A 27,077-nucleotide genomic window follows, 5' to 3' on the forward strand; every position below is an offset into this window, starting at 1 on the left:
GTGACCCCTCAGGCCAACCACACCAGAGCCCCTCAGCTCTCACCTGGCATCTTTGCCCACCATCCTGTCCCCAGGCGTCCTGGTAGCCTCAGATCCACAGGGGACACTGAACATGTCTGTTCAGCACAGCAGACACAGAGGAGAGCAAAAGCCGCCTCCTCCTCCAGGCGTGGAGGTGGCAGGTGTGAGCATTCCTTCCAGACACCGGCAGTTAGGATTCCAGCGCAGTGTGGGGCGCCTCCCATGCACTGTGCCAGCTAAGGAGGCACCCCCCAGCCCTCCAAGGAGAACCACCGAGCAAGGACCCTGGGGATGGAGCAGCAAATGCCCCAAGCCAAGAAGGGGAGGGGGCAGGGAAGCAGGCAGGGAGAATAGGAAGCCAGTCAGTCCACAAGCATTTACGGATACAGTGTTAAAGGAAAGCGGCCCCAGAGTTGACATAAAAAAGCAAGATTCAGGGCCAGCCCGGTGGTGTAGTGGTTAAGTTCGCGTGCTCTGTTTCGGTGGCCTGGGGTTCCCAGGTTCAAATCCCGAGCACAGACCGAAGTACTGCTCATCAAGCTATGCTGTGGTGGCATCCCACATATTAAAAAAAAAAAAAAGTGGAGGAAGATGGGCACAGATGTTAGCCCAGGGCCAATCTTCCTCAGCAAAAAGAGGAGGATTGGCAACAGATGTTAGCTCAGGGCTAATCTTTCTCACCAAAAAAAAAAAGGCAAAATTCTGTAAAGTGCCATCCTCCAACTAAGAAGGGCAACAAGCACCTGAGAAATGGCTGGAGCCCACCAACCGAGGACAGGAAAGGGTGGCCCCGTACAGAAAGGGCGTCCAGCTGCAGAGCTGGCCCCAATGGGAGAGACAGACACACGGACATGCACACACAGCCTTAAGCTTGGCACAACCAAGGCAGCTAGAGGGGACGAGCAAGAAAAGCTGCCCAATGACAAGAGGATCTGTTTTCCCCAGAAGCCAGAAAACATTTAAACACAGGAAAGCATGCAAAGCAAGCGCCACTTCCAGGCAGCAAGGAGAACAGCTGAGCACACGCGACCTACCACAGGGCAGGTAGCCAGCAGAGAGGTGCGGCTGCCAGGCTCTCTTCCCCACATCCCCACCCAACACCATCCTCAGCTCATGGGGAGGCAAGAGCCCAGGCTGAAGGCACGATGAGTTCCTGAAGCAAGGTTTAAATAGACTTTATTGTTACAAGGGGGGCCCTACTGAGCAGGGCCTCATAAACAGATACACGTGGTCCCAGGAGGTCTCCACGGAGGAATCGAGAGATCATGATTGCAGAAAAGGTCACTGTAACAGAAGGACGTGATCCAGGGGAGGCCGGCCAGGAATGCAGCAGACATGATGAGGACAGGCCAGGGGTGGTCAGGTCACAGGGTCAGGGAGAGGCCAGCTCCCTTCACTCCCGCTTCTTGTAGCTCTCCAGGTGTGACAGGACCCAGCCCAACGGCAGGAGGAAACACAGGAAGCAGGAGGTGAGCCCAACGGCGACATCCTACACAGAGCACAAGAAAAAGGGAACCCCCAGAGTAAGGATGCCCCCAGGCTTCTGGTAGTCTGAGAGGTCCTCCCAGGTAGCAGAAAGCCCCCTCAGGGAGTCAACAGTCACGCTCCAGAGGAGGGACACAGCAGATCCAAGGCCCACTCTAGGGTCAGATATGGGGGTGGGGGGCAGTCTGGGTTAGGACCCAGGGAGAATCCACCACCAGCTGATAAAGTGAAGCACAGGAACAGGATTTTAAACCTGGTCTGTTGGGATCCAGGAACCTTGCATAGGCAGATAACTCTAAAAATGCACCTCCCGGCCGGTCCGTGGCTTAGCGGTTAAGAGCGCGCGCTCCGCTACTGGCGGCCCGGTTTGGGATTCCGGGCGCGCACCAACGCACTGCTTCTCTGGCCATGCTGAGGCCGCATCCCACATACAGCAACTAGAAGGATGTGCAGCTATGACATACAACTATCTACTGGGGCTTTGGGGAGAAAAAAGGAGGAGGATTAGGCAATAGATGTTAGCTCAGAGCAGGTCTTCCTCAGCAAAAAGAGGAGGATTGGCACCGATGTTAGCTCAGAGCTGATCTTCCTCACAAAATAAATAAATAATAAAAATGCACCTCCCCTTCCTTGCCTTAACCGCCTTCCCTTCCCATCTCCTTTCCAGAACCGCTATTCATCCTTTGGGGCTGGAGATAAAAGACTTTACAGTCACTTCCACAGCCCCTACAGCAGTTAAGACCACAGGACAACCTGGAGTCAGACTGGGGGTCACATTCCTTCTTTGCCACTGAAGGTGTGACTTTTCACATGCCAACACACCGCTCCTAAATTTCACTTCCCTCCACCACGAAATGGAGACAACGGCCCTCTCTTCTCGGGGTCACTGGGAGGACGGAATGAGACCAGCACAGTGCCCGGCACACGGCACACACTCGGCGGATGCCAGTTACAACTACCACGATGATTCCCTCCATGGCAGCGCTCCCCCGGCTCCGCTCCTAACTCGGGGCCCCGAACCTGGACGCTGAAGATCCGCATGCAAGGCCGAGTTCTGCCACTGAGGCCGATGTATAAAAGCGCCAAACAGGTGCAACTTGTTATTAAGGGTTAATGACATTTCTGGGAACTACACAGACCTGTTGTGGTCCTCCTGCCCCCCCCTTCCCTAATAACCATTCTCGTCGCTGACCGTCGTAGGGCACACCCAATGGACCGATGAGTGAAGGGGTTCAGAAAGGGCTCAGGAAGCTTGCTCGAGGCTGCAGAGCGAGTGAGCGACAGGGCGGGGGCCGGCAGAGCACCGACTGTCCCCCGGGCACTGCGCCCACGTTGGCGCCCGCGGACACTCCCAAACCGCTACGCTGCGGGCCGCCGAGGCCCAGCGCGCCCCCGACCCCGCCGCGGGACCCGCGCCCTCCCCGCCCGCTCCTCACCATGGTCCCGAGCTGCTCCCGCGCCGGCTTGGAATGGACCTGGGCGCGCGGCACCAGAAGCCGCCGGGCCGGGCCCGTCAGGCCCCTCAGCAGCAGTGGCGTCAACACGGACATGACCGCAACCGGCGCACTCCGCAGCGCAGCCAGCGCAACCCAAGGTCGGGAAGTCAAAATGGCGGCGGCGGGCGGAAGTTCCGGGGCGGGGGACGCCGGGAAAGGGCGGCCCGGAAGTCTCCCGGAAATGACGAAGGACACGCCTCCCGCCAGCCCCTGTCAGTTTTTGGCGCGTTCCTCGAAACAGCCAATCAACGCCATCTTACCACCGATGGGCGGGGCATGGAGGGGCGTTCCTTTCGATAATGCTCCGCCTCCAAGACGGCCTATCTTGATGAGTGACATCTACGACCACCCAATCACATAAGCCAAAAACAAGGGCGGCATTATTGACTCCTCCCTCCATTCATTCTCAAATCTCTTTCTATTCACAAATACCCCCTTCTCCGTCAGGCCTCCGTTATTTCCGGCCAAAAGACTGACACTAACCTCGTAGTTGAACTCTCCTCACTACTATTACCCTCTCCAATTCCAGTCTCTCTCCCTCCCTCCTTCCTTTTTAAACATGAATCTACCCAAATCATACACCTACTTACATTTCAGTGGCTCCCCATTGCTTACTAGACAAAGTCTCAATTCCTGGATGTCTCTCTCCAGCCTCATCTCTAACTATTCCACACAATTCCACACCTTCCTCCTTGCTCTCTGGTCCTCCCCCCACACCCACCCCCAATCCTTTTGCTTTGCATTTTATGTTCTACCTAGAACACATTTTCAACTCTTACCTAGCCCTCCTTTTCCACCACACTGACTCCTACCTCCAGGCCTCCACTTACTGGTACAGCTTAGTTTATTCAGCAGATATTTACTAGCCCCTACTGTCTGCTAGGTACTGTCCTGGACACGTAGTGAACAAGGTGGAAAAGCCTCCCTGATCACAGAACTGACCTTCCAGAGAGGAGACGGATAATGAACAAGCACTTAATGAAAAGCTATGAAAAGGGCCATGATGTGATAAGAAGTGACGGTGGCACTGCGTCAGGAAGCCTTCGCTGGCCACCCCAGGCCTGTGCCACCTCTGTGCCCAGCAGCCTCTGTGATGGTGAAGCTGTGTACCTGAGAGTTACTGTAAATATTCAATAAGATTACCTTTCCACCTTGTTATGAAAAGAAGTTAATCTTGTCAATTTGCTGTTTTCTTGTTTAACCTGAGCCGTGACTCAAGGGTCATAAGGATTTATGAGCTTCTTTTACAGGAGAAAAAGAATGCCTTCAAGGAAGTTACGCCAGATAACCAGCCCCCAGGTGACACTGATGGCCAGAAGTCAAATTGCCCAAGGGCTTATCTGGAGTGAAAGAAACATGGATTTCCCCTTTTTTTCTCTGAAACTCCTCCTGCCAAACCCCTTAGATCTATAAAACCCCCTGCTTTCTTCTCTTATGAAGGCAGATTTGAGAGAACTTATCCTCCCTCCTTCTTGTTTGGCCAATTTGAGTAAACCTTTCTCCATCTCCAAGATGTCTCAGTGATTGGCTTACTGTGCATTGGGCACACGAATTTGAGATTAACAGGTTCAGTATCAATGGCACTACCCACAGAGTCAGTCTCCATCCTAGACTGGGGACCACCCAAGGGCAAAGCCTGAGTCTGGTTCACTGCTGTCTCCAAAGAGCCTGGCACACATAGGACACTCAGAGAACATTTAAGAACTGCAGGAGACTGTAAAGTATTCAAGGAGGTAGAAGGTGAACAGGAGAGGGGATGAGGGGCCAGCCGGGGAGCCAGGCCTTGATACCGACTCGAAACAAGGTTGACATAAGGGAAGCCATATTGTAGAAAAGAAACCATATTGTAACATTGAATGACCTCTGATTAACTGACATGCTCTGTGGATTTTATGGCCCCTTCCAGCTGCAATAAGTTGATAACTTTGTTCTTTTGAGTTCCTTAGGAATGTGATGACCCCCGGGCAGAGAGTGTATGCTGATAGCCATCATCAATGACAACAGAAAAATCAGGGCATAGGGCATTGCTCTGGTCTCTGATGCATATCCAGTAAAACCAAAGACTATCAGGAACTAAGAACAGATGTCTGCCCCCACCCAGAGATCAGATGCCTCCCCCACCCGGAGACTCTACACAACTGGCCCATAGTGTTTGTTTTGTAAGACTTTTTCGGACAGGACATTAGTCGGCCATCTTCCCCCTTGCTAGCAAGCTGTAATAAACTGCCCTTTCTCTGGCCACCATCTTGCCTTTTGATGATTGGCTTTTGTCTGGCAGCAAGCGGATCGTGCCCTTGGTGCAGTAACAGCCTTACCTGTATGATCTCATTGCATCTTCACAACAACGTCTTGAGGCAGATGCTGTTATTATTCCAAATTTTTGACAAATGAGGAAATAAGCCTGGCGAGCTGGGAGACCTGCTCCAGGTCACACAGCTACAAGGCTGCGTAGCCAGGATTCCAGGGCAGTTCTGCTTCAAAACTCATGCTTTTAACCGTCACACAAGCCACTTCAGAGAGGGAGAGTTTCCAGAAGTTCCAGTTTTGACGTCCTGGTCAACAGCGTGAAAGGCTGTGGCAGGAGGCGGGTGGGGTGGAGTGGCAAGAGACTGGGAAAACGGGAGCTTCGGAGGAGAAACCTCAGCCCCATAGGGGTGCGGGGGTGGGGTGCTCACAGAAAGGTGGCAACGGACCCAGAGTACCCCGAAGGGCAGGCTGTGCCTGAGCTGCTTCTGGAGGGATGGACTCCCACACCCTGAGCTATCCAGGGCCCTTCCCCACCCTTCCCCTATCTCCCCACCCCATTCATGGGTATTGTTAATGTCCAGCAGTCTCAGCCCAGCCCCACCTCCAGCTACCAGGGCCTCTGTCCTCACCCTGCCCTGGGCCCTGGCAAATAGCCAATACTTTTAAACTGCCCCCCACTCCATCCCAAGAGGGCACAGGGCTGGGAGGCTCAGGCCCCAGCTGCCTGCTACTGGGAGAAGCAAGGAACAAGGACCTCCCTGCTGCCCTACTGGGCTCAGTCAGCCCTTTGTCCTACAATAACACCCAGACTAGAGCACAGCCAGGCAAGAGGCCTGGAGATACTTGAGGAAAGGGCGAGACTTGCTGTGGTTCCCGGGGCTACTCCTGGGGAACCGCACGTTCGTCTCCTTCACCAGCAGCTGGAGGAATGGAAGCAAGTGTTTGTCGAGCAGACACATGTGTGCTCTGTTCCAGGGCTTTCCCCAAGGCCACTGTGATGTGGCTTCTCTCAGAACCACGATCAGAGAGGAGGAAAGAGGCTGGCAGAGGTTAAGTCCCGAGGCTGAATCTACAAATGCCAGGGCAGGGTGTACACCGAGGTCTGTCTGCTGGATTAATACCAATGTCTCTGCTCTTCCCCCAGCTGCCGCCCCCCCCCTCCAAACCAGGGACAGTCCCTCAACAAGAAAGCAGGGCACTGTGTGGTGTTTTATACGACAAAGCACTATATAGGAACGGAAATGAACAAACTACAGCCACAACATAGATGGTTCCCACAGACACAACGTTGAGTAGAAGGGGCCAGACATAGAAGAGCACAGACTGTGTGATCCAGTTTCCATACAGTGCAGCAGAGGACAGGACTGAGCCATTGGAGGAGTGTCAGGTGGTGGGGTCCTGGGGGAAGAGGGAGGACACAGGGATGGAAGAGAGGTGATGGGGCTTCTGGGTGCTGGTTACACGAACGTGTTCACTCTGTGATGATCCCGTCACGAGTGGCTGGACGCTCGTGACTTGGGCACTTTCCTATGTGCTTGTTACACTTCAGTTAAAAAAGGTTTAAAACAGACAAGAAAAAAGCAAGGAGAACACAATGTGTGATATCATCTTGTTTTTCCAAAACAGAAAAAATATCCAGGGAAATAGACATGCATAGATAAAAGTCTGGAAGGACACACACAAATTGTGAACGGTGGTGTTCTCTAGACGGTTGTGGGAAAATAAGTGATTTTTGGTCTTTTTCTGCTACATCTTCCAAGATTGCACATTGGGCCCTTCTTGTGGCATTAAGATAAACAAGCAAGGAGAGGGGATTGGCTGGTCCAGTGAGGGAGGTTTGCCCTACAGGGTGACAGACTCTCTGGGAGCCAGGGACCCAGGACAGGTTTCCAAAGAGCAGGGATCTCATCCATCACCCTGGCAACTGCTGTGCTGTCTGCAAGGATGGGCAGCTCATCCTCCCACCCCGGGACCACCCACCACGCTCAGATTTCTGGGACTCTCTCCCTGCATGGGAGTGAGGCCTAAGGTCCCAGCCTGTGTCCTGGCTCTGATCCAAGGGCCCAAGCTGTCCCGCCCACTCCCCTCCCCTGAGTGGGGCAGTAGGAATAGATCCCAAGCCTTGGGGATGGGGAGGGGAGCTGGTCCCTAATCCTGAGACCAGCTTCACAGCCCACACCCCCAAGCCCTGACGGCCATACAAGGGCTGGGATGATCCCAGGTGCCCCATCCCAGAGCTGGCGCCCAGACCCCTCTGGCCGTACACAGGCTGGAGAAACACTGGGTACCCCCCACCCCAGGCCTGGCCACCTGTCCATTAAAGGCTTCGACCCAACAACTGCTCTATCCAAACACTGAGCTTGTGAGTCTTGGGAGGGGGCGAACCCCAACCTTGTGAGGCCAGCAGGAATGAATTCCTCAGCTGCCCCCACACACACCTTCTGGAGTTTGCCACCTTCCAGAGCATCTGAAACGGAGCTGGTACAAACCTAAGCTCCTCCCCCACCTGCCTGGACTCTCCTCCTGGAACATGGACGGGGTGCTGGGCACTGAGCCCCAGGGCTGGCCAGGGGACGGCTGCAGGGTGAAGGAGCCGACCCCAGGGCTCTTGCTGAGGGCAGCTGTGGCCTCTCTAAAGGCCCGTGGGGGCTGTCTCCCGGGGGTGGAGTAGCAGCAGGAAGCCCTGGTAGAGCCTTGGGAAGGGCCCAGTGTCCAGAGGAGGAGGGTTCAAGAAGGAGCGGGCGCAGGTCCAACACTGATTTGCTGGGTTACCTTGAAAATGTCCCTTTCCCTACCTGGGCCTTAGCTTCCCCATCTGCAAAATACGGGCTTTCATGCAAAGTCGGGCAGGAGAAAGCAGCAGGACGGCCTGGCCTCACCAGAAGAAAAGTGCTGGTTTGGGAAACTGAGCCGGCACTGGTCTGGATTGTCTCTGGACAAGGAGCAAGGGGCCCCTGGGCTGGGGGTGGGACAGCGATGATGCAGGGTCCCAGAAGGGACGTCTCCTCTTCCTGGGGCACAGCTGCTGCCAGGCACCAGACATCCAGGGGGCAGGTCCAGTCACAGCTGTTGGGGTGGAGCGACATGGGGTGTAAAAGCAGGGGATGGGGCAGGGGATGGCTCCCCTCAGTGGACACAGCTGTCCCAGCCCGGGCACCCCAGGGGTCCCGCTGCGGGCCAAGGTACAGCAAGGCTGTGGGCTGGTGGGTGCCCGTGGGAGCCGGGCAGTGGTTAACCCCTTCCGGCCCTCAGCCCACAGCCAGCAGCCATGTGTGACAGGACGAGGTCAGCTCACTGTGTGCTCACACGTGCAGGACAACAGCTCAGCTCAGGCTTCGCTTCGGAAGGCCGGCTTCACTGGGGCTGGAGGGCCGGCCCACACCCTGCAGCTGATTGCCCACAGCGACCGACCTGCAGCGGGCCAGGTGGCAGGGCTCCGAGTCTGCATGAGCTGTTGCTCCCCCGCCCCCCCAGCCCCAGTGGTACAGACGAGTAAGCTGAGACCCATGGAGGAGCGGGTCTGCTGGCTGGACCACCCCCCAAGCACACTCAAGGCCTCCCTGCCCCATCTCCCCAGGGCACAGCCCAGAAGGACTGGTGTGCAGGCGAGGAGACACAACATGCACGGCAACCTGATCCTCCAGTACCCTGTGGAGCATGGCATAGTCACCAACTGGGACGACATGGAGAAGATCTGCCACCACAGCTTCTCCAACCAGAGGTATCTGGCCGGGGTGGAGCACCAGGCGATGCTCACGGAGGCCCCACTCAACCCCAAGGCCACAGCAAGATGATGACCTAGGTCATGTTCAAGACCGTCAACCCTCCTGCCACGTAGGTGGCCATCCAACCCTGTGCTGTTTTTTTTTTTAAAGATTTTATTTATTTATTTATTTATTTTCCCCCCAAAGCCCCAGTAGATAGTTATATGTCATAGCTGCACATCCTTCTAGTTGCTGTATGTGGGACGCAGCCTCAGCATGGTCGGAGAAGCACTGCGTCGGTGCGCGCCCGGGATCTGAACCCGGGCCACCAGCAGCGGAGCGCGCGCACTTAACCGCTAAGCCACGGGGCCGGCCCGCAAGCCTGTGCTGTTGCTGTGTGCCTCTGGCCACACCAGCGTGAGGACCGCACCCCCGGTCTCACCCCTACCCTGCTGTGACCCCATATCCAGATTCCTCTGCCTCTGGGCCCCCAGCTTGGACCCACAACTCCAAACCCTGCGGACTGCTCTCTGCCTCTGGACCCCTGCCCCCTTCTTTGAAGTCCCTCATTCTTTTTCACTGTTCTCAATACGCTAAGGCCCTGCCCCTGAGAGCCCCATCCTTGGACCCCCACACCCCTCCTGCCACACTCCCCACCCCTCCCCACTCCCTGTATCCAACATTCAGGACACAGGCTGCCCCAGGAGGGCAGGCCACTTCCTTGCTCCCCCTCCCCAGCTCCCCGTCTGCAGCCCCACGTAACCCACTCCTCAGGCATCATACTGACTGCAGGGGTGGCGGCTCCCACAGTATGCCCATGAGGGCTACACGCTGCCCCTCCCATCCAGCACCTGGACCTGCTGGGGTGGGACCTCACTGACACTTGAAGGTAAAGATCCTCCCTGAGCATGGCTTTTTTGTCACCACTGGTGAGGGGCATGGGGTGGATGAGCCACCGCCCAGGCCCACTCCCTGTACCAGTGCCCTCCTGTGCCAGGAGGCCCACTGGTGCACCAACCCTTCTTCCAGGGCCCTGGAGCTAACAGTCCACCATGGAAGGGAGCTGGGCCCGCTCCTCCCGGGCAGCTGCAGCCAGCTCTAGTTCTGCTCCCTCACCTTGGCTCACGACTGGGGCCCCCCAACCTCATTCCGTCAGAGGCTCCTAGCCCTTCTCAGCCCGGTCCCTTCAGGGCCTCCTCTCTCCAACTTTGGGGTGGCCTACACTGAGCATGGTGTGGTGTGATCTGACCTCAGCCCAGCAGGGGCAGCTCCTCCCCCGCCAGCCTGCAGCGAATGTTCATCTTCATATAATTAAGATCTCATGGCAGGATTCCTAAAGCCCAAGAACAGGCTTACAGGTTCACCGTATCCACTTCTGCAGGGGCAGAGTCCAGGAAGCGCAGGCACCGTGTGCGCATGCCCGCGCAGTGGGAGGCCGCCCACCATGCTGCTCTCCCACCTGGGCAGGTGATGGGATTCAGGGGGCCTGGGTCAGAGAGGGCTAAGCTGGGCCGCAGGCTCTGGAGTCAGGGCACGTGGCACAGGTGGGGGACACAGCCCGCCTCTCCTCTAACCCTTCACCCTTTCCTCCCCATCCAGCCGAGTGGGAGATCAGGGAAAAGTGGGGGTACTCGGCCTTAGACTTTTTTTTTTTGTGAGGAAGACCAGCCCTGAGCTAACATCCGATGCCAATCCTCCTCTTTTTTGCTGAGGAAGACCAGCCCTGAGCTAACATCCGTGCCCATCTTCCTCTACTTTATACGGGACGCCATCACAGCGCGGCTTGACAAGCAGTGCATCAGCGCCAGCCCGGGGTCCGAGCGCTTGTGCCACTAGGCCGGCCCCACTCAGCCTTAGACTTTGAGCACGAGATGGCTCGGCTGCCTGCTCCTCCTCTCTGGAGAAGAGCTACGAGGCACCGGACAGGCAGGTCATCACCCCTGGCAACAAGCACCTCCCCGTCCCAAGACCCTCTTCCAGCCCTCCCGTGTGGGTAAGCCTCTGCCACACGGGGCGGCCACACCTCCATACCAGCCTTCTCAACTCCGTGCCCGTCTTTGTCGGGAGCCCCCTGCACGGGACAAAGGTAACCCCTCTCTCAGGAGAGAGTGCCCCTACTGGTGGGCGACAGGCCAGCTTTGTCCCTCCAGGCCAAGCACTGGGAGGGAAGACAGGGCCTCGAGGCCAACAGGTGCCTGCCTTGCCAGGCACGGAGTCCTCCAGGACCAACAAGACAACCTCCAACTCCGTCATGAAGTGTGACGCCGACGTCTGCAAAAACATGTGTGCCACCAATGTCCTGTCTGGGGGGCACGCTGGGCGCCAGGGCGCTGCAGATCGGACACGGGAGATCACTGCCCGGGCCCCCAGGACCGATGTGGGGGGCTCCCAACCGCTGGGGGGCTGTGCCGGCAGACGGCGCTTCCTCAGGAGGCAGAAACTCTGTCTCTCACAGCCTCTGAGGGGCATGGGGATGGAGGGAAGGGAAGGGGCTTGGGAGTCAGGCTGGGCTTGCTGCTGTCTTCCTCAGCTCTCCCAAGCTTCAGGTCACCTAACTGTTCTGTGGGGATAATACCTCCTACCCTGGGTTCAAATTCTGACTATGCCACCTACTACTAGGACCACGAAGTTACTTCACACTCCAGGACTCTCGACTGATCTCTAAATTGAGACCACCACCAGCACGATGGAACGGGGCTGTCATCCGGAGTGAATGAGATCATATGAGTAGGCGCCCCACAGCGCCCGGCACACAGTAAGCACTGTGTGGGTTGTCACTGGCACCGCAGGGGCTCCCCAAATGCCAGTTCCTTCCCCGCCACAGCCAAGTAACAACGCATCTGCATCAGACTGTCCTGTCCATGACGCTCCTCTGCAGCTCCTTCCCACCTGCCCCAGACCCTCGTCCTCAGGCAGCATAGGAATGGCCTCTGTGGTACTTGGAGAGGGAGAAGCAGAAAAAACTAGAATACAGCTGCGCTTGTCTGAATTGGCCACCTTCGAAGCCCAGCAGCAGAAACCACGTGGTGGGCAAGCTCCTCGCGCTGGGGAACGGCAGGCCCTTGCAACAGCTCGGGCTGACGCAGCGGAAGACCTCGCGCCCAGCAGTGCGCCTCTTGCTCCCCCTGCTCGCCAAAGGCGTGGCGTTTCGGCAAGTGCCACCAGAGTGAAGAGGCTTGAGCTGCAGCTGGAGGGAGGGGTGGAGGCAGCGGCACAAGGTGGCCACCCTGGAGAGGGGCCCCGGCCACCGAGGAAGGCGGCGGAGGAGGTGGGCACAGACCCCGCCAGCAGCGATGGGGGAAGGGCCCCACGCTCTTCCCCTACCCCGCAGCAATGGGATGGCCACCCCAAGGAGTTTCCACTTGGGATTAAAACAGCCTTCCAGGAACGAAGGACTGCGGGGGCAGAATTCTGTCACAGGAGACTCTGCTGCATCGCTAGCAGAGAGGACTGCCCCTCCCTTCCCAAGGCCTGTGACGTCTTCCTTGGTGCCTCCAAGGTAACAGCTGCACAGAGCATCAGCCCCGGGGCTGAGGCCACGACACGCTGGTACCCACTGGACAGATGCACCTGCTCCTCTTTCCCGGACTGTCACCCTGCCAGAGCGAAAACGCTCCGTGTGGCTTGGGGCTCCACCTGGCGCCCTCCCCACCTTCCAGCAGATGTGCTCACCAAGCAGGAGCACGCCGAGGCTGGCTCTCCAGTGTCCACAGGAAGTGCTTCTGAGCCCCAGCTCCCGGCCCACTTCCTGCCCCCCTCCCAGCTCCCCCTGGGCCAGGACTGGCAGAAGTCCTGCCCTGGGAGAAGCTGCATAGCTCCCGCTGTCCCACTCAAGGGCAGAGCCTCCCCAGCTCTTGACTTTCCTGCCCGTCAGGCCTAACATGAGCTACCCTTCCTCTGAGACTTTGTCTCTCGTGAGTGGAGGGATGAGAGGGTTGGAGTCTGTTTAAGAGACAAAGAATATTCAGAGTAGCCCAATAAAGTAAAATGGAGAAAGTGAACACCACTCTTATCTCATCTGTTCAACTCCCACACAAGTACGCTGGAATTTACATTTAGCTGCAGATGTCAAATGTCACGACGTCTGGCTTTAGGCTCTCTATCTAGGACGCAAAGCAGGCACCCCTCAGACGACCTTTGACCTCTACCCAGGGCTTCTGGGAAGTGGCGCGCACACACACACACTCGGTCTCAGTTCCCACCTCCGGCTGCTCGCCCCAGACACCCTAAGGTGTTGTCAGCCCCGAGGCTTCCTTCACAGGAATGGGTATGGGGCCTCCCAGGGTTTAGGCCCAATGCTGGGACAGTCGTGGGCATCTTCTGAGGCCACGCTGCATATGGCACCCCAGCATCAGGAAGCCACCCCAGCAGCTGAACAAAGTGTCTTTTATTTGTGACATACAAATACAATCAATGCAAAAAGAGATCACTTTTTCTCTTTGATTCCAGTGATAAGTTGCTAAAGAAAAAATATATAGATACCAAGAAGTTTATCTTCAAAGTTTCCTCTAAAACAAAAACCAGAAAGGGTTAAAAAGAACCATATACATATCATATACACATTTGACATCAACAAAAATAACCTGAAATAGGATGGATACAACTAGGAAAAAAGTCTTAAAAAATATTTTAACATGCCCCAAAGAAACAATAAACAAAAAAGCCTGGTACATAAGGCCGGCTATGTTTCTCAAAACCAAGACCTGGGGGAAGTGCAGAAAGACTGATGTTTGAGAACTGAGTCGATACCAACAACAGAGACCGAGCTGCTGTCTCAGGCAGCGCCTCCCACTCCAGCCCTGCCCTCCCAAGGCTGGACGAGCAGGGCATAGTACCAAGGTCCCCGTTTACCAAGGGGCTTGGGGCCAGGCATCCAATGACTGGAAAGAGACAACGTACACTGAACTCACCTTATGTGGGATTTACACTGAGGGTTCCTTTTGGTCCCCTGAGCGGGAGGTATCAGAAATCCACAATCTAAGACAATAAATATTTATCATTCTGCATCCTTCGAGACAGGGATTAGAGGAAAAACTCTTCCTAAACATGCTTCTGCCATTCCATGGTTCTTGGAAGGAGCCCAGCAATGCCCTGCCAGCAATTCAAATCCTCCCCCTTGGAGCCAGCAGGGCAGGGGCAGAGGTGGGCTTATCCCAGTGTAAAGCTGAAGGCCCTCTCCTAGGCAGCCCTGCCCCACTGGTGGCGGGGTCCAGAGCCACGCGGAGCACTCGGCGGAGGGCTGGGCTGGCTGAAGGAGGCCGTGTGTGTGGGTCCCGGCACAAGCAGGACTCAGCGGACAAGCAAGAACAGCTCCAGGGAGATCCGCCAGCACAGACCGCCTGAGTCAGGGCAGAGGGTGGGGTGTGAGCAGATCTGAGGTCAGAAGGACCGACAGATCGCCACAAGAGCAACTTCACGAAGGCTACCACCTTTAAGACACTCCCTAAAGCAGAGCTTAAGGATGTCCAAGGGGAGGCCTCAGATGCTTTTTCCTGGATAAGGATTTGGTTGTTTTCTTCCCTGGAAGAGGAACGAGGGTGAGGGTGAGCTCTGAGCCTGCACACCCTCCCTACCCCATGAGAAGAGGATGGCCTGCTCGTCCCAGCTCCCGCCCGCTGCCACAAGGTGGTATCAGAGAGAGAACAGCAGCGGATTCAGGAACAAGAAGGGTTCCTACTGCAGCCTGAGCTGGCGGCCAGGGCGCTGGCACTAGTGCCTCACTGAGGCCGCGAGGGGCAAGGCTGGGGAGCGCAGGCAGAGGCCTGCTGCTGGCTGGGGCTCTCTGCAGAGGTGGGGCAGCGCTGGGGAGGGGTGCCCCACCTTCAGAGAACTATCAGCACCAAGACAGGAGAGGAAATGGCACTCGGTGAGCCGGGAACGAGGGTCCTCCTGGGGGAAGATGAGGGCTCCCTGATGTTATCCCCACTTGGGAGTAAGAACAGAGGTATCTGGGGTGGCAGAGAGAGTGAGGGAAATAGAGAGGAACAAGCTGGCTGTGAATGGAAAACTCGAGTCACTGCCATGACGTCAAAAGGTGAAGCTTAGAATGCAGCCAAGTCCAAACAACCAGAGAAGCCATCGTCCCCACGGCCGGACCCATCCCACACCTTGTTCCTGGTCCTCTCGGCTCCTCTCACTGACAGCGATGGAGAGGGCGAGGCAGCCCTCCTCCCAGAGGCGGCTGGGCCCCTGAGAGACTCCACACCAACTGTGGATCCATAAAAGCAGAGCCAGAAAGAGCCCCCTTACTTCCCTGTGTCGTGGCACAGATCTTCCCATGGTTTCCGTCAGGGTGTTCCATCCACAAAACGAGTCTTCCTGAAGCCTTTCTTTACGCCCAGATCTTACACTGAGTCCATTCCTCTTTGGGGACCAGCCAGACCCTGATCCAGGGTTCCAGGACTTTCATAAAGGTGGGAATAAACACTCCATTTGTCCAAGTGTGTGCGAGTGTGGGGGGCTTGTCAGGAATCCGGCTGCAGAGAAGTTGGGGAACCTTACAATCGAGGGCATGAGAGCCGAGACAGAAGGCAGGCACTGTGTGAGGATGCGCTCCATACCCCGGCCTCTGCCAGCTCTTCCCTCAGCATCTTCTCCTCTCTGCTCCCTCCTGGCACTGTGCTCCTCTAGAAGAGGGGAGGAGGGCAGCTCGGACCACTCGTCCTCAGGGTTCTGTGCTCTCAGGGTACAGCCTGGCACGTGTAGGGCTGAGGAGGCCACAGCTCTGGGGGCACCCAGCAAGCGGCGTGAGACCAGGGGAAAGGACAGGCCTTGGAGAGAGCATTCTGGCTTGGGAGTTCAATGGCAGCAGCCGCCACAGTGCCCGCCCGTGTGGGAGTGCTGGCTGTCCCCAAACTTGGTCCTCCGGCTCAGGATCTCATAGGAGCAGTCCTCCCCACAGCAACCAGACATGCTGGGGGAAGAGTCGTCGATTTCAAATCTGCAAGGCAGGCAGGAAGAAAGCGCTTGCGGCAGGGAGCTAACGGCCTTCCTCCCTGGCCCCAGAACTCTTCCACCAACCACACTCACGATACCCCTAGACGGGAGGGCACAGGAGGAGGGCAGGGGACCAGGCCAGAGGGCACTCACAAGCCGTCTCACTGACCCCAACCCTATGGACCACTGGACGGGGGGCTCAGGCTCAGGCATCAGGATGAACGGGGGCCAGGACCAGGAAAAAGGCACTGGGGCAGGCACCTCCTACGCCCCGAGGGCCCCAGCCCCGAGCCCAGCTCCTTACTGCAGCGCTTCTCTGAAGAACTGGTAGGCGCCATGATTGTGCTTAAACACCGTTAACATAACTTTCTTCATCTGTGTGCTGAGAAGAAAGCAGAAAGAACACCTTCCAGAAAGAGAAACAGATGTTAAGTCATGCTTCCTCCTCTCGTGTCTGCCTGCTGTCCGCCACTCGCTCCTGAGCAGCACTCCTGAGCCCCGACTCCAGCCTCTGCTAGGGCACCCCACACTCAGTGCTTCCCCGTCAGGGGGCTGCTCAGACGGCCCGGCAGCAGGCCCCCATCTGACCAAGTTCTTCACCACCTCCTCTCTGCACCCCATTACTCAGGCACGGGACAGGCACTCACACGGGCTTGCTACACCCACCCGAACACACCAACTCCCGAGTCACAGCAGGGGACGGAGGATCTGACTGAGAGGGTTCTAGACGCCTTTCTTCCAAAACATTCTTATAAGCCTTGTCCTCCAAGGAGCCTCAAACAAGAGCAGATGCCACCTGAGCGACACACGGGGTGGCCCTTACCTATTGGCCATGAGCTGCAGGATCTGGATGAGGAACTTGCCCAGGCCTTTCCGCCGCACCTTGCTTTCCAGCTGCACCTCGTAGCTGGGTGAAGAAAGCGAGGGGAGTGTGAGGAGGCTGCGAGGCCGGTCAGCGGAGCCCACAGACCAGACGGGCACACTGGACTCTGCCACTGGCGGGGGTGCCTAGAGCAGCACGTGTCTCCCCCCACTCCTGCCCCCGCAGGCTGGGGCTCCTACCAGTACAGGACTTCATCCCCGCACTCCACGTCAAACCGGAAGTGAGAAAAGGCAACGGGGACGGAGCTGTTTTCCCAGGCAATGAGGTACCAGGCTCGGTCGTCCGTCATCTCCTCGCGTTTCTCTCGGTCCTTCCAGCCCCACTCGCTCTGCTCATACCTGGGAAACGGGGGCAGTGAGGACGGGGCGCTCGTGCTCGGGCGAGGAGAGGCAGCCTGGGGAAGAGAAGGCTGCCCTCCGTCGGGCGAGCTTACATGGTCTGCATGTTGGTCTTGGTCAGGTCGAAGGCCCAGTCCACGGTGGCCGGCTCCAGGCCAGACACTCGCTTACACTCGATGGAGACGTTTAACCTGAGAAGAGAAGGAGGCCTTGGGAGCCTGCTCCCCGTCCACCACAGCCTGCCGCCCTGAGAGCCTGACCGCGAGGCACGCCTGGCCTCCATTAATCCAGAGAAAAGCCAAGCCAAGCCTTGCCTCCCCGGACGTGACTCCAGAAGGCGCCTGTGAAGGAACTAAGCCTTTCGGGCCGAGATTAACAACTGTCATCACCGCCCGCCGCGCTGACCACAAGGCCCACTTCCTGCCTCCCCTGCTCGGCCCTTATCAGACTCGCACTCTGTGAACTTCTGTCCCTCTCTGCTACCTCTTTCTCTCTCCGCTGTCTTTTGTTCTTTGTTACAAACACTCTAGTTGTCTCTGTTCCCTTAGTTCCCGTCCTTTGGCATCTTCCCTGTTGCCGTAATTTCTGGACTCCTCTGGGCTCCCATGGGTCTCTTCCTCCTTATCCACCCGTCTCAGCTTTGAAAGCAGCTGGGTGACCTCAGGCCCTTCGAGAAGACTATGGCCCACACCCCCTGCGAGGAGTCCCGCCTGCCGCTTCCTCTGAGGACAGAGGGTGCTCTCGGCTGATCAAACAGGCTGGCCCAGGGTCCAACCCCAGGCTGTTTTCCTAAACTAACACATGCTGAAGGCATTAAGGTATCTTAATCTGCTCTTTACCTCTAAATGAAATTGAAGTAAATTACAGCTAAATTCCTTGGCCAAACTGTAAACTCATGTTCTCTAGGTGGTGCCACATTCTGAAAGGACTGAAGTCAGCAACTCTGAGTCCCTGCAGAGCTACCATATCAATATCTTCTAGTGGCCTCTGACACGACCCCTCAGAAGCCATTGCCACTGGAATCCACTGCCCCTCTGCTGACTGGCACGCCGTATGAGCTGTCCACGTGCTCAGCCTTGTAAACTCAGACCTTCCTGGCTCTGAAGCCCTCCTTTCTTTTTAAGTACTGACCATGTAGTAGTCAGAAATGCCCAAACACAGCACTGCATCTGTCTTAGCTTTATATTTTCCAAAGGCAGTCTGCAGGTATAAATTCTCTGCGAATCTGAGTTCTTTACATGAAAACAGGACCACAGGCACAGAAATCACACAAAATGCTAGGCACCAAAGGAGCCCAGAGTCGGCTGGCAATGCCTGCTTCAGAGCCGCTCTATATTTTTGGAAGTCAGCAAAAATGTGGAATATGGAAAACTAAGAGACATCACAGCAAGGGATCTCGAAACTATGTCAGGGGACTTCCCAGCAGCTGAATGACAAAGCTACTAGACAGACTGGAATGCATCTGATCACAGACAGGAAGGGGAATACATTAAAGTGATACTATGAAATTCAGACACAGCTATGCGAGGCAAATATAGCGTCACCTACGAGAGTCTTTACTTCATAATTCATATATTTGCATTTGTCTAACTGTTTCATTAAAATACTCACACCAGCTGCTACTTACAGAACTGGATATATTCTCCTTCCTCCTTCAACAACCTTGCAAGCTTGGCATCATCATTCCATTTAACAGATTAAAAAAATGAGGCCTGAGGAGTATCAGTGACTCATCCAAATACAGTTAACGAGAGGCACAGTTTAGATTCAAACCCATAGCCATGACTCTCTAAAACCATAGCCCCCGTTTTTCCCTAAGCCAACAGCATCTCTGTCAAGACAGATTATGCTTCCTCTTATATAAACCAAAAAGACAGAAAGGAAAGAGAGGCCTTCATCCAGATTCTACAGTAAACTGGATTAGTAGTAAAAACAGCAGTAATAACACCTAACACTGATCTCACTTTTAGTCTGCCCCAGGCACTAACCCTTCACATCTAATCCTCCTGATGACTCCATGAAGAGAGGACTATTATTAAATCCATTTCTGATTAGAAAATTGAGGCACAGACTGGTTAAGTAATTTGTCCAGGGTCTCACAGCCAGTAAGTGGCTTTTAACAAGTGGACTATACACTCAGGGAAAGAGCACTGAATTGGGAATTAAAAGCCCCCTCAGCTGCCAGGGAGAAAGTCCGTAAGCTCATAAATCTCATTCAACTTCTCTGAGCCTCAGTTTCTCCCTGTATAAAACAGGAATCACCCTAGATGATTTTTCAAATTTGTTTCAGCTCTATGATTCTTCATCCAGAGAGAATAACAAGTTCTAAAGAGACATCAGTCTGAGAACAAGCAATCTTTGCTCATTCACAGATTTCTCTGTCCCCCTAACCAGGGGATTTTGTATCAACGGGGCACTAGCCATAACTTCTGCTTTCTCATCACAAAAACCAGAGAGAACATCTGGGTCTGAGGAAGCCTGCCCTGGAGAGGTGAACTTCTGAAGAGACTCCAGGAGATAGGAGCCGGGAATGCCAAACACTCACCCATTGCGATCGTACTTCTTGAACACTGGGAAAGCCTCCAAAGGGTCCCCGAGCTGTGGAGGGAGAGAGAAGAGGAGTAGCACAGACACGCGGGGCACTCACAGGCTCTGCCCTCGAGGACGACGCGGGGCAGACCCATGTCGGGAGGCCCAACTCTCGGGCCCGGGAGAGCCCTTATACGGTCCCTCCACCTGCCTCAGCTCTGAAATCATGCAGGAGGGAGGCACTGAGAAGGAGGTCCAGGAGAGGGAAGTGAGCGTCATCTGACAGGGTAAGGGGAGGCTTCGCCAGCCTAACACTAATACTGGCCTGGGGGCGTGAAACCCGCTCACCTGACCCAGAGACGCAGCAAGGCCACGCGATCCACCTGCGCACTTCTATGACGCCCCCAACCAACCTCAGCTGGTCAAACCCAAAATGGAACAACCATGTCCCTGAGCCACATCCTTACAACTGTAGACTGTTTACTGAGTGGGCTAAAAGAATAACAAAAAGTGGGAGATGGAACGGGGGCAGAAGGCACCACCAGAATCTCTCCGGTTCAGTGTGAAGGCCAGGTCCGCTCACAGTTGAGCCCATCTGGCGCTCACATTCACGGCTACTCCTCCTGACTGTGGCCCCTGGACACCAGGCTGCTGCATCCTCGGCCCCAGCACAGCCTCTGGGACTTCACAGCCAGCCAAGAAAAGTTCGAAGGAATGAATGAGATTCTACCTTTTAGCAGGGAGGTTTCCTCCCCAAAAGGCAAAATCCTAATAAAAATTTCTCCAGACCCTCTTCCATCACTAAGGTAAGGAAGGAGACCCACAGAGAGATGTGAATCCACATTTCCCTGCACACCCGGGCCCATGGTGGCCCTCCTGGAAACTCTCTGGCCTGTGCTCATTTCCCTCCACAGCAAGGAGGTGGCAGAGGTGTGGGTGGCTAGTAACACAATTCTGCCACAGGGTGGCGCCAAAAGAAGTAAAATCCAAAACCAAGCTCCCGGAGGAAAGGACGGAGGGGAGAGTCACCCTGTTGGCGGCATCCACTTTGGCGCAGACGGCATCCATGGCTGCTCGTTCTTCCAACCGCTTCTGCTTCTTCTCCTTTGCTTTGCTCGACTTCCTCTGCAACAGGGAAAAGTGAAGTTGGCTGGAAGGGCTGTGGCCAAAGACTTGACTTTCCCTTTGAGGATCCCAAGGGTCAGTCCCCGAATCCAGAGCCTGGCCTCAGTGGCAGGAACTTCCGATCCTGGCTGCTGCACACTGGGGCAGTGGGAAAGGCTCAAGCGTTTGCCAGTTGTGAGACCTTGGGAGCATCACCAGACGGAAGAGCACGGACCCTCGGACCACCGGGTCATGGTGAGGGCCCAGGGAGAGCACGTGGTGATGCCTGCAGCAGAGCCTGGCCCCCAGCAGGTGCCTAATGAATATTCACACGTCCGCTCCCTCCGAAGGAGGTAACAACTAATTCAGACACATTCAAGGCAGGTTTCAGGGAGGAGATGGCATCTGAGGTAGCCAGTGACGGCTGTTCCTAAGCATAAGCTTCTTCAAAGCCTTTTCAATGGCTTCCAGCTTCAGGAGACAAACATCTGGCCTGGGGGCAGCCCCTCTGGGAGCCGGGCCCCCTTTCTAAGAAGGGCCAGAGCTCTCTGCCTAAGGAGATGGAGCCGTTCCCCCAAAGGGCTGCTCAGCCAAGGCCAATGAGTGGCGGGCACACCGCACACCTAGTAGCAACAAGGGCAGAGTGAAGGGCCCCAAGGGGGTCACCCGGGGACACAGGCCATGCTGACACGTGGTCAGCGAGGCCAACTTGCAGGGCACACAGGCAGCAGGGGAGGAGCAAAGGCAGGCTGTCCTTGCAGAGTGGGGCAGACAGCAGACCGCCCACAACCGCATCCAGAGCAGAGCCTATCTTGAGGCTCACGTGGGGTTCTCCAGGCCTAAATGGACCCTCTCACCCTCTTGTAAACAGCTGGTAACACAGGGAAAAGAGCCAGGTCCTGGAGGCTGACAGACTGTATCCACAGCCCCTCTCTGCTCTTCAGTGCCTGCTGGTCTTGGGGGAACACACAGCCCTTCTCTGACCTCCTCTCCTCATCGGACGCCTGGGCCCCTCCTACCTTCGAGGGAGTAAGCCCGGGGTGAGGGGGGGTGTTAATACGGCAAGTGCTGGATAAATGGCAGTTCCCATCCTCACTCGCAGGAGGACCAGAGCAGCACATGCGCGCGGAGGTGCTCAGCCCCCAGCCCGAGTCCAGAAAGAACCCCAAAGGCACTGGTAAGACAGCTCTGCTTTTTACCAACCGCACGGCCTCTCCTGACCCCACCGCCCATGCCCCGAGCTCACGAGAGACGTTTCCTACCTCCCCCCACACCTCAGTCTTGACCCTGACCAGCCCCAAGGACGGCGGAGCTGAAGAACCAGCTGCTGGGAAAGTGACTCAGGATCAGTTCTACCCTTGGTCCCCCAAGGAAGGACACCACTTTACTCCCCTCCAGGCAACAAGCAGGCGAGAGTGCGACACACCAGGAGCTCACAGGGCTTGCTCTTCTAGGTATGAACTTGTCCAATGCCAGCTGTTTACTACCTGCAGGCTGAGCACCGTGCCAGAAGCCAGGCTAGTGCCCACTTCCCACCTGCCTAGAGGGAGGAACACACAGAGAACAGACCGTGTCACTATGCTGGGATCTGGGGACAGAACGAGCCTCTCTCTACACACAGACGTTTCAGAGCACCCATCTTTTTCTCCGGGAATTTGGGTTTCAAGACAACACTGATACACTCAGCTTACAAAGTCCTTGCACAAACATTACCTGGTGCAATTCTCAGGGCAGAAACCGTCACCTCCCTTCACACGGGAGCAAACGGAAGCTCAAAGGGATGCCGTGGCTTGCTCAGAATTCCCCGGAGAGGAAATGGCAGGCGGGAGACTCAATCCCAGGGGCCGGGCCACAGATCCAGTGTTTGTTCCACCAGCCCCACCGTCTCCCATCTGAGCCCTGCCAAGATGAGGCCTGCGGCCTCAGAGCCCTCCGACAGCCACTCAGCAATTCATTTCTCACTATCTCTCTGGTTCAGTGATGGCTGACACGACACGCCAACACAGTGCCACCCCAGGCCCTACCTCCACACTGCGGCAGGGGTCAGGAACAGGAAGGTCCCCAGGGCTGTGACACTAGGCAGAAAGACAGGAGCTTTGGCATCAATCAGGCCAGACCCATGCTCCTCCTGCCCCACCCCCTGCAGGACTTGTGAAAGCAACTCCATCCCCAGGAAGACAGGGACGCAAATGCTGGCCTCGGCGAGTAGCTATAACGAGAGGGCAGAAGCCAGCACCCCTTCGCAGTAGAGGCAAGCTCGCTCCCTCCACCCTGCATGCTGGCTCTCTCTTAACACACACTGAGCTGGCTGAGCTGGCAGATCAAAGATGCTGGAAGGAAAGTGTGAGGCACGGGACCCAGAAAGCACTGCAGTGTGGGTCCCCTCCACAGCAGCTCCTTTCTAAGCACATGAAGTAAGTAATTCCTAAGCACGAGCAGCAGGAGGGCCAACCCCGGGCCTCCCGGAGATTTATGGGCTCATTCATGCAGGGGAACAGGCAAGCCAGGCAATGCTCAGAGCGAGGCTTCGAGGCTTTGGGCCGCCACGGCCTGCGCCTGCAGATAATAAGAGAGCCCCTTAAGCGCTTGGCTGCCAGCATCCGGGGTAGGAGGCGGGCTGCAGCCGGCTGGGCAGACAGGCTCCCCCTCAACCCAGCACACTCCAGGAAAAGCGGGCTCCTACTGTTCCAATTAGCTTTGCCCTGCCTTGCAGAGGTAAGGCTATCCTGCAGGGACGCAGGAAAATTCTCCTAATTAAAATGGGAAATAAGCACAGCGAACAGTAAAGCTCATTGTGGTTAAGTGTCTTCCCCAAGGGAGCTTTATATGATAAAAAGAGTGTCGGATTTTGAGTTGAGACCTGGATTGGGTTCTCAGCTCTCCCACTTCACAGCTGTGTAACTTTGGGCAAATCTTCTTTTCAGCAAGTTACTCAGCTTCTCTGAACCTCAATTTCCTCATCCTTAAAATGGGGCTGATAATGCCTCCACTTCACAGGACTGTCGTGAGGACAAAATGATACAATGTACGACATATAGAGTTCTTCACAGGAAGGACCTATGTTTACAAGGAGCCACTAGTGTCAGACACTCTGCTAGAGCTTCAATAAAGATGACATTTTTATCTTTATAGTAACTCAGCAAGGTGCGTGCACCCACTTCTTTGACGAGAAAACTGAGGTTAGATAGCTTTCGGCATTCAGGGTCACAGAGCCAGGGAACAGAATTCCCAGAGACATCTTCCCACCACCCGTCCTTCCACTGCCAGCAGACTGTACACTCTCAGAGGTAGAGGTCACATCATGTGCCAGTGTATACCCAGTGCTCAGCAAATGGGAGGTACTCAGGTCATGCCCGCCAAATGTATCATCCAAGATTCAAACCAGGTCTGAACCCTAAAGACCATGCTCCTTCCACCACATCAACTACATTAACATGGCACTTGTTTTCACATGCAGCTGTGAAACTCCTCCCCTTCCTATTCCTATCAAACTAGTGTCTCCACACATGGTCCCCTAACTGCTGGCGGTCACACAGAGAAATTAAGAAACAGAAAAACCCCAGATGGGGGCGGGAGGCACTTTTTCAGAAAAGGGGTTTGGCATCTCTTAGATTTTCAATGTCGACGCCTCCATCCCACAAAGTATCCAGGATCCTAAAAGAACCTCTGTTTTTGGCGAAGGCAGACAGAGATCTAAATTCTAACTCCTAAAAGACAACTCCTGTGTGGCAGCAAGGGCTAAGAACTTTGAGAAGAATGGCGCTCCACTGATGCGGCTCTCCCTCAGCCTGAGGTCAGGCTGTCAAACGGAGCAGGGCCCTCTGCTGGAGGGTGAACACTACGATGACCTTCCTGCCACTGAAGTGGGGCGTCCATGGCTCCCACCCATGAGGGATGAGGATAATGAGAGGGTTCCAGCTCTGGTTCAGATCTCTCTTTTGCAGTAAGTTTTAGGCCAGGAGAGACTAAGTAGGTGCCGTTCTGAGAAACACATCTGTAAAGTATGAGTAATAAGATTGGGGCCCTAAAGGAAGCAAGGATGGCAGTATCGCTGAGGCCTGCTGCTTCAACTCAACCAATGAGGAAGTGTTGAACCAGAATGCCATGCTATGCTTCTTGTTTCTCACTCAGTCTGTAGTGGCTGATGCTGGGTAGACACTTACCCAGTGATACTGCAGACACAGGTTTCATTTAGTTTCAACAGGAGCTGGGGTCTGGAACCTTTCACCAAAATCAATGTTAAATACTCCCCAGGTCTCTAGACTTGATTTGCTACATATGAAGTACACAGTATCCAAAACTCTTTGTTGAAACATGATGAATGCGTTTTGACATGGATTACATAAAGTACTTTGACATGGATTAGACAACTATTTTTGTCTAACAAGTTGATTTGTTCAGTCAATAACTATTTGAGTGAGAGGAAAAAAAATCTAGGTTAATAACAGTAGGGAGACTGGGCCGGCCCCGTGGCTTAGCGGTTGAATGCACGCGCTCCGCTGCTGGTGGCCTGGGTTCGGATCCCGGGTGGGCACCGACGCACGGCTTCTCCGGCCATGCAGAGGCTGCGTCCCACATACAGCAACTAGAAGGATGTGCAGCTATGACATACAACTATCTACTGGGGCTTTGGGGAAAAAATAAAATAAATAAAATTATTTAATAACAGTAGGGAGAAACCCAATGGGTTAAAAATAGCACAAATCCATTTCAGATAACTAAAGACTGAGAATACAGGCAAAAATAACAGCCACTATTTAGGGGGCACCTATCTGGCTATTTATATCCACTATCTCATTTAATCCTCACATCTATTCTAAAGGGGGAGGTACCATCAACCTCGTGACGTAGATGAGGTGTCACTGAATTCAAATTCAGTAAGGCTATGCCACTGCCACATTCCATGCTGCTAGCCAGTGAGGATGGGCTGGAATTGAGCTATCTGGCTCCAAACTCAGGGCTCCCTAAAGGTGGTGGAAATTCCACGTAAAAACTAATATACACAGTACCAGGGAGGGCTGGTTCCATTTACAGGAGGGTGACTGATGCTGCTCTAACTGGGACTTAGGAAGCTGAACTCACAGAAACATGTGGCTAACTTCTGCTCAACCCTCTCTGAACACAGGCCAGGGAAGCACACAAAATGCACCCCCAGGCGGCCTTGCACGGAACAGGTGGTCACTACCCATCAGCGGCTGGGGCCATCACCCGTGGTCCCCATCAGCCCCTGCTCACCTCTGCACAGCTTCCTCACGCAAAGCCACCTGTAGTACTAAGACCACTAACAACCCCAGTAACAACAAGAACCACTTCCTCGCATCTAGGAGGCCGTGAAGGCAGGCCTCTGCTGGAAGGGAAGAGTTTTAGGAGCAGAGGGAACCTGGAGGAGAGGTTTCGAAAGAGTAGGGGAACTGGCTTCGCTGCGAATATCCGAGTAGTGGGAAGCGCAGCGGCCGGGGATCTGGGAGACCCGAGTCGGGGTCCGGCCCCCCGTCACCGCCTGTGTGACCTTGGCTGGGTGCCTTCTTTCCTCTGGGCCTCAGCTCCCTCCACGCCAGGGCCGGCCTAGGACGTGGGAAGCCGCGAAGCCGGTGACAGCCAGGTGATGGATGACCCCTGGGCGCGGGGGGACACGCCAGGGACCGCGCGGAGACTTTGGGGAGGCCCAGAAGGTAACAGGTCATCCAGGAAAGCAGGGCGGGGGGCCCCCGAGGGGGTGGGGCCCGGAGAAAGAGGCTCTCAGGGGATTCCCGGGCTGGGCCGGGCGCGGGGACCCTTAGATGGGGGAGTCGGGTCATGTGGGGGCTGGGGGTCACGTGAGGCCGGAGGGGGTCGGGGTCACGTGAGAGGGGTTCAAGGAACAATGGGGGCGCAGGGGGCGAGGGGAGCGGGGAGCACTCCCGGCCCTCGCGTCTCCTCTCCCCGCCTCACTCACCCCCATGGCGGCGGCGGCCCTCGGCTCCTCCTTCCCACACTTGCCGGCAGGGAGGCGGCGACGGCGGCGGCGACGGCGGCGGCGGCGACACCAGAGCGGCAGCGGGCCCTGCAGCGCGCATGCGCCTGGCGGGCTCCCCCGCGCGCCCCGGCGGGCACCGCGCCGGCGCAGAGCCCGGGGGAGGGGCGGGCGGGGCAGGCGCGCAGGTGGAGAGCCCGGGGGCGGGCCGAGGGTCTCGCACCCGAAGGGGCGGGAGGCGCGGAGCTGCGTCGCGCTGGGAATGACGTGCCGCCCGGGCCCGCCCCCCTCTTCGCCCGGCTGCGTCTGTAGTTATGGCAACGGCCGCGCTCTCCCGGGGAAGCGCGCCGCCGGGCAGCAGGGTGGGTGGGCGCGCCGCCC

The 27,077-nt window shown here is 55.9% G+C and overlaps 2 protein-coding genes across 3 annotated transcripts; both read right to left on the reverse strand.

Moving 5' to 3' along the window:
- Window positions 1-1,180: 1,180 nt before the first annotated feature.
- Window positions 1,181-3,111, reverse strand: COX8A (cytochrome c oxidase subunit 8A). The gene is made up of 2 exons (XM_004437527.3): window positions 2,943-3,111; window positions 1,181-1,510 (listed from the first exon to the last, which is right to left on the reverse strand). The coding sequence occupies exons 1-2, from the start codon at window positions 3,054-3,056 to the stop codon at window positions 1,415-1,417; spliced, it is 210 nt and encodes a 69-aa protein (XP_004437584.1). The 5' UTR covers window positions 3,057-3,111; the 3' UTR covers window positions 1,181-1,414.
- A 10,214-nt stretch (window positions 3,112-13,325) lies between these two features.
- Window positions 13,326-26,821, reverse strand: NAA40 (N-alpha-acetyltransferase 40, NatD catalytic subunit). Of its 2 annotated transcripts, XM_014792964.2 has the most exons (8): window positions 26,679-26,821; window positions 20,669-20,764; window positions 19,656-19,708; window positions 17,206-17,301; window positions 16,952-17,110; window positions 16,713-16,796; window positions 16,194-16,271; window positions 13,326-15,893 (listed from the first exon to the last, which is right to left on the reverse strand). In XM_014792964.2, exons 1-8 carry the CDS (start codon window positions 26,682-26,684, stop codon window positions 15,752-15,754), a joined length of 714 nt encoding a protein of 237 aa, XP_014648450.1. In that variant the 5' UTR covers window positions 26,685-26,821; the 3' UTR covers window positions 13,326-15,751. The 2 variants fall into 2 exon arrangements, with proteins under 2 accessions (XP_014648450.1, XP_087278863.1); XM_087422737.1 differs by lacking the exon at window positions 17,206-17,301.
- Between the last annotated feature and the right edge of the window lie 256 nt (window positions 26,822-27,077).

Source organism: Ceratotherium simum, chromosome 34 (genome assembly GCF_057802395.1).
Source record: "Ceratotherium simum simum isolate JZ-2026a chromosome 34, ASM5780239v1, whole genome shotgun sequence".
NCBI classification, from domain to species: domain Eukaryota; kingdom Metazoa; phylum Chordata; class Mammalia; order Perissodactyla; family Rhinocerotidae; genus Ceratotherium; species Ceratotherium simum.

Bases quoted from the DNA above. Each gene is read 5' to 3' on its own strand.
- COX8A (XM_004437527.3), bottom strand. From the start codon at position 3,056: ATGTCCGTGTTGACGCCACTGCTGCTGAGGGGCCTGACGGGCCCGGCC. The intron at 1,511-2,942 runs GTGAGGAGCGGG...TGCTCTGTGTAG, and splicing joins GGGAGCAGCTCGGGACCATG to GATGTCGCCGTTGGGCTCAC.
- NAA40 (XM_014792964.2), bottom strand. The intron at 16,272-16,712 runs GTAAGGGCCACC...CTTTCTTCTCAG, and splicing joins CTGCAGCTCATGGCCAATAG to CACACAGATGAAGAAAGTTA. The intron at 15,894-16,193 runs GTAAGGAGCTGG...CCTGCCTTGCAG, and splicing joins TTCTTCAGAGAAGCGCTGCA to ATTTGAAATCGACGACTCTT.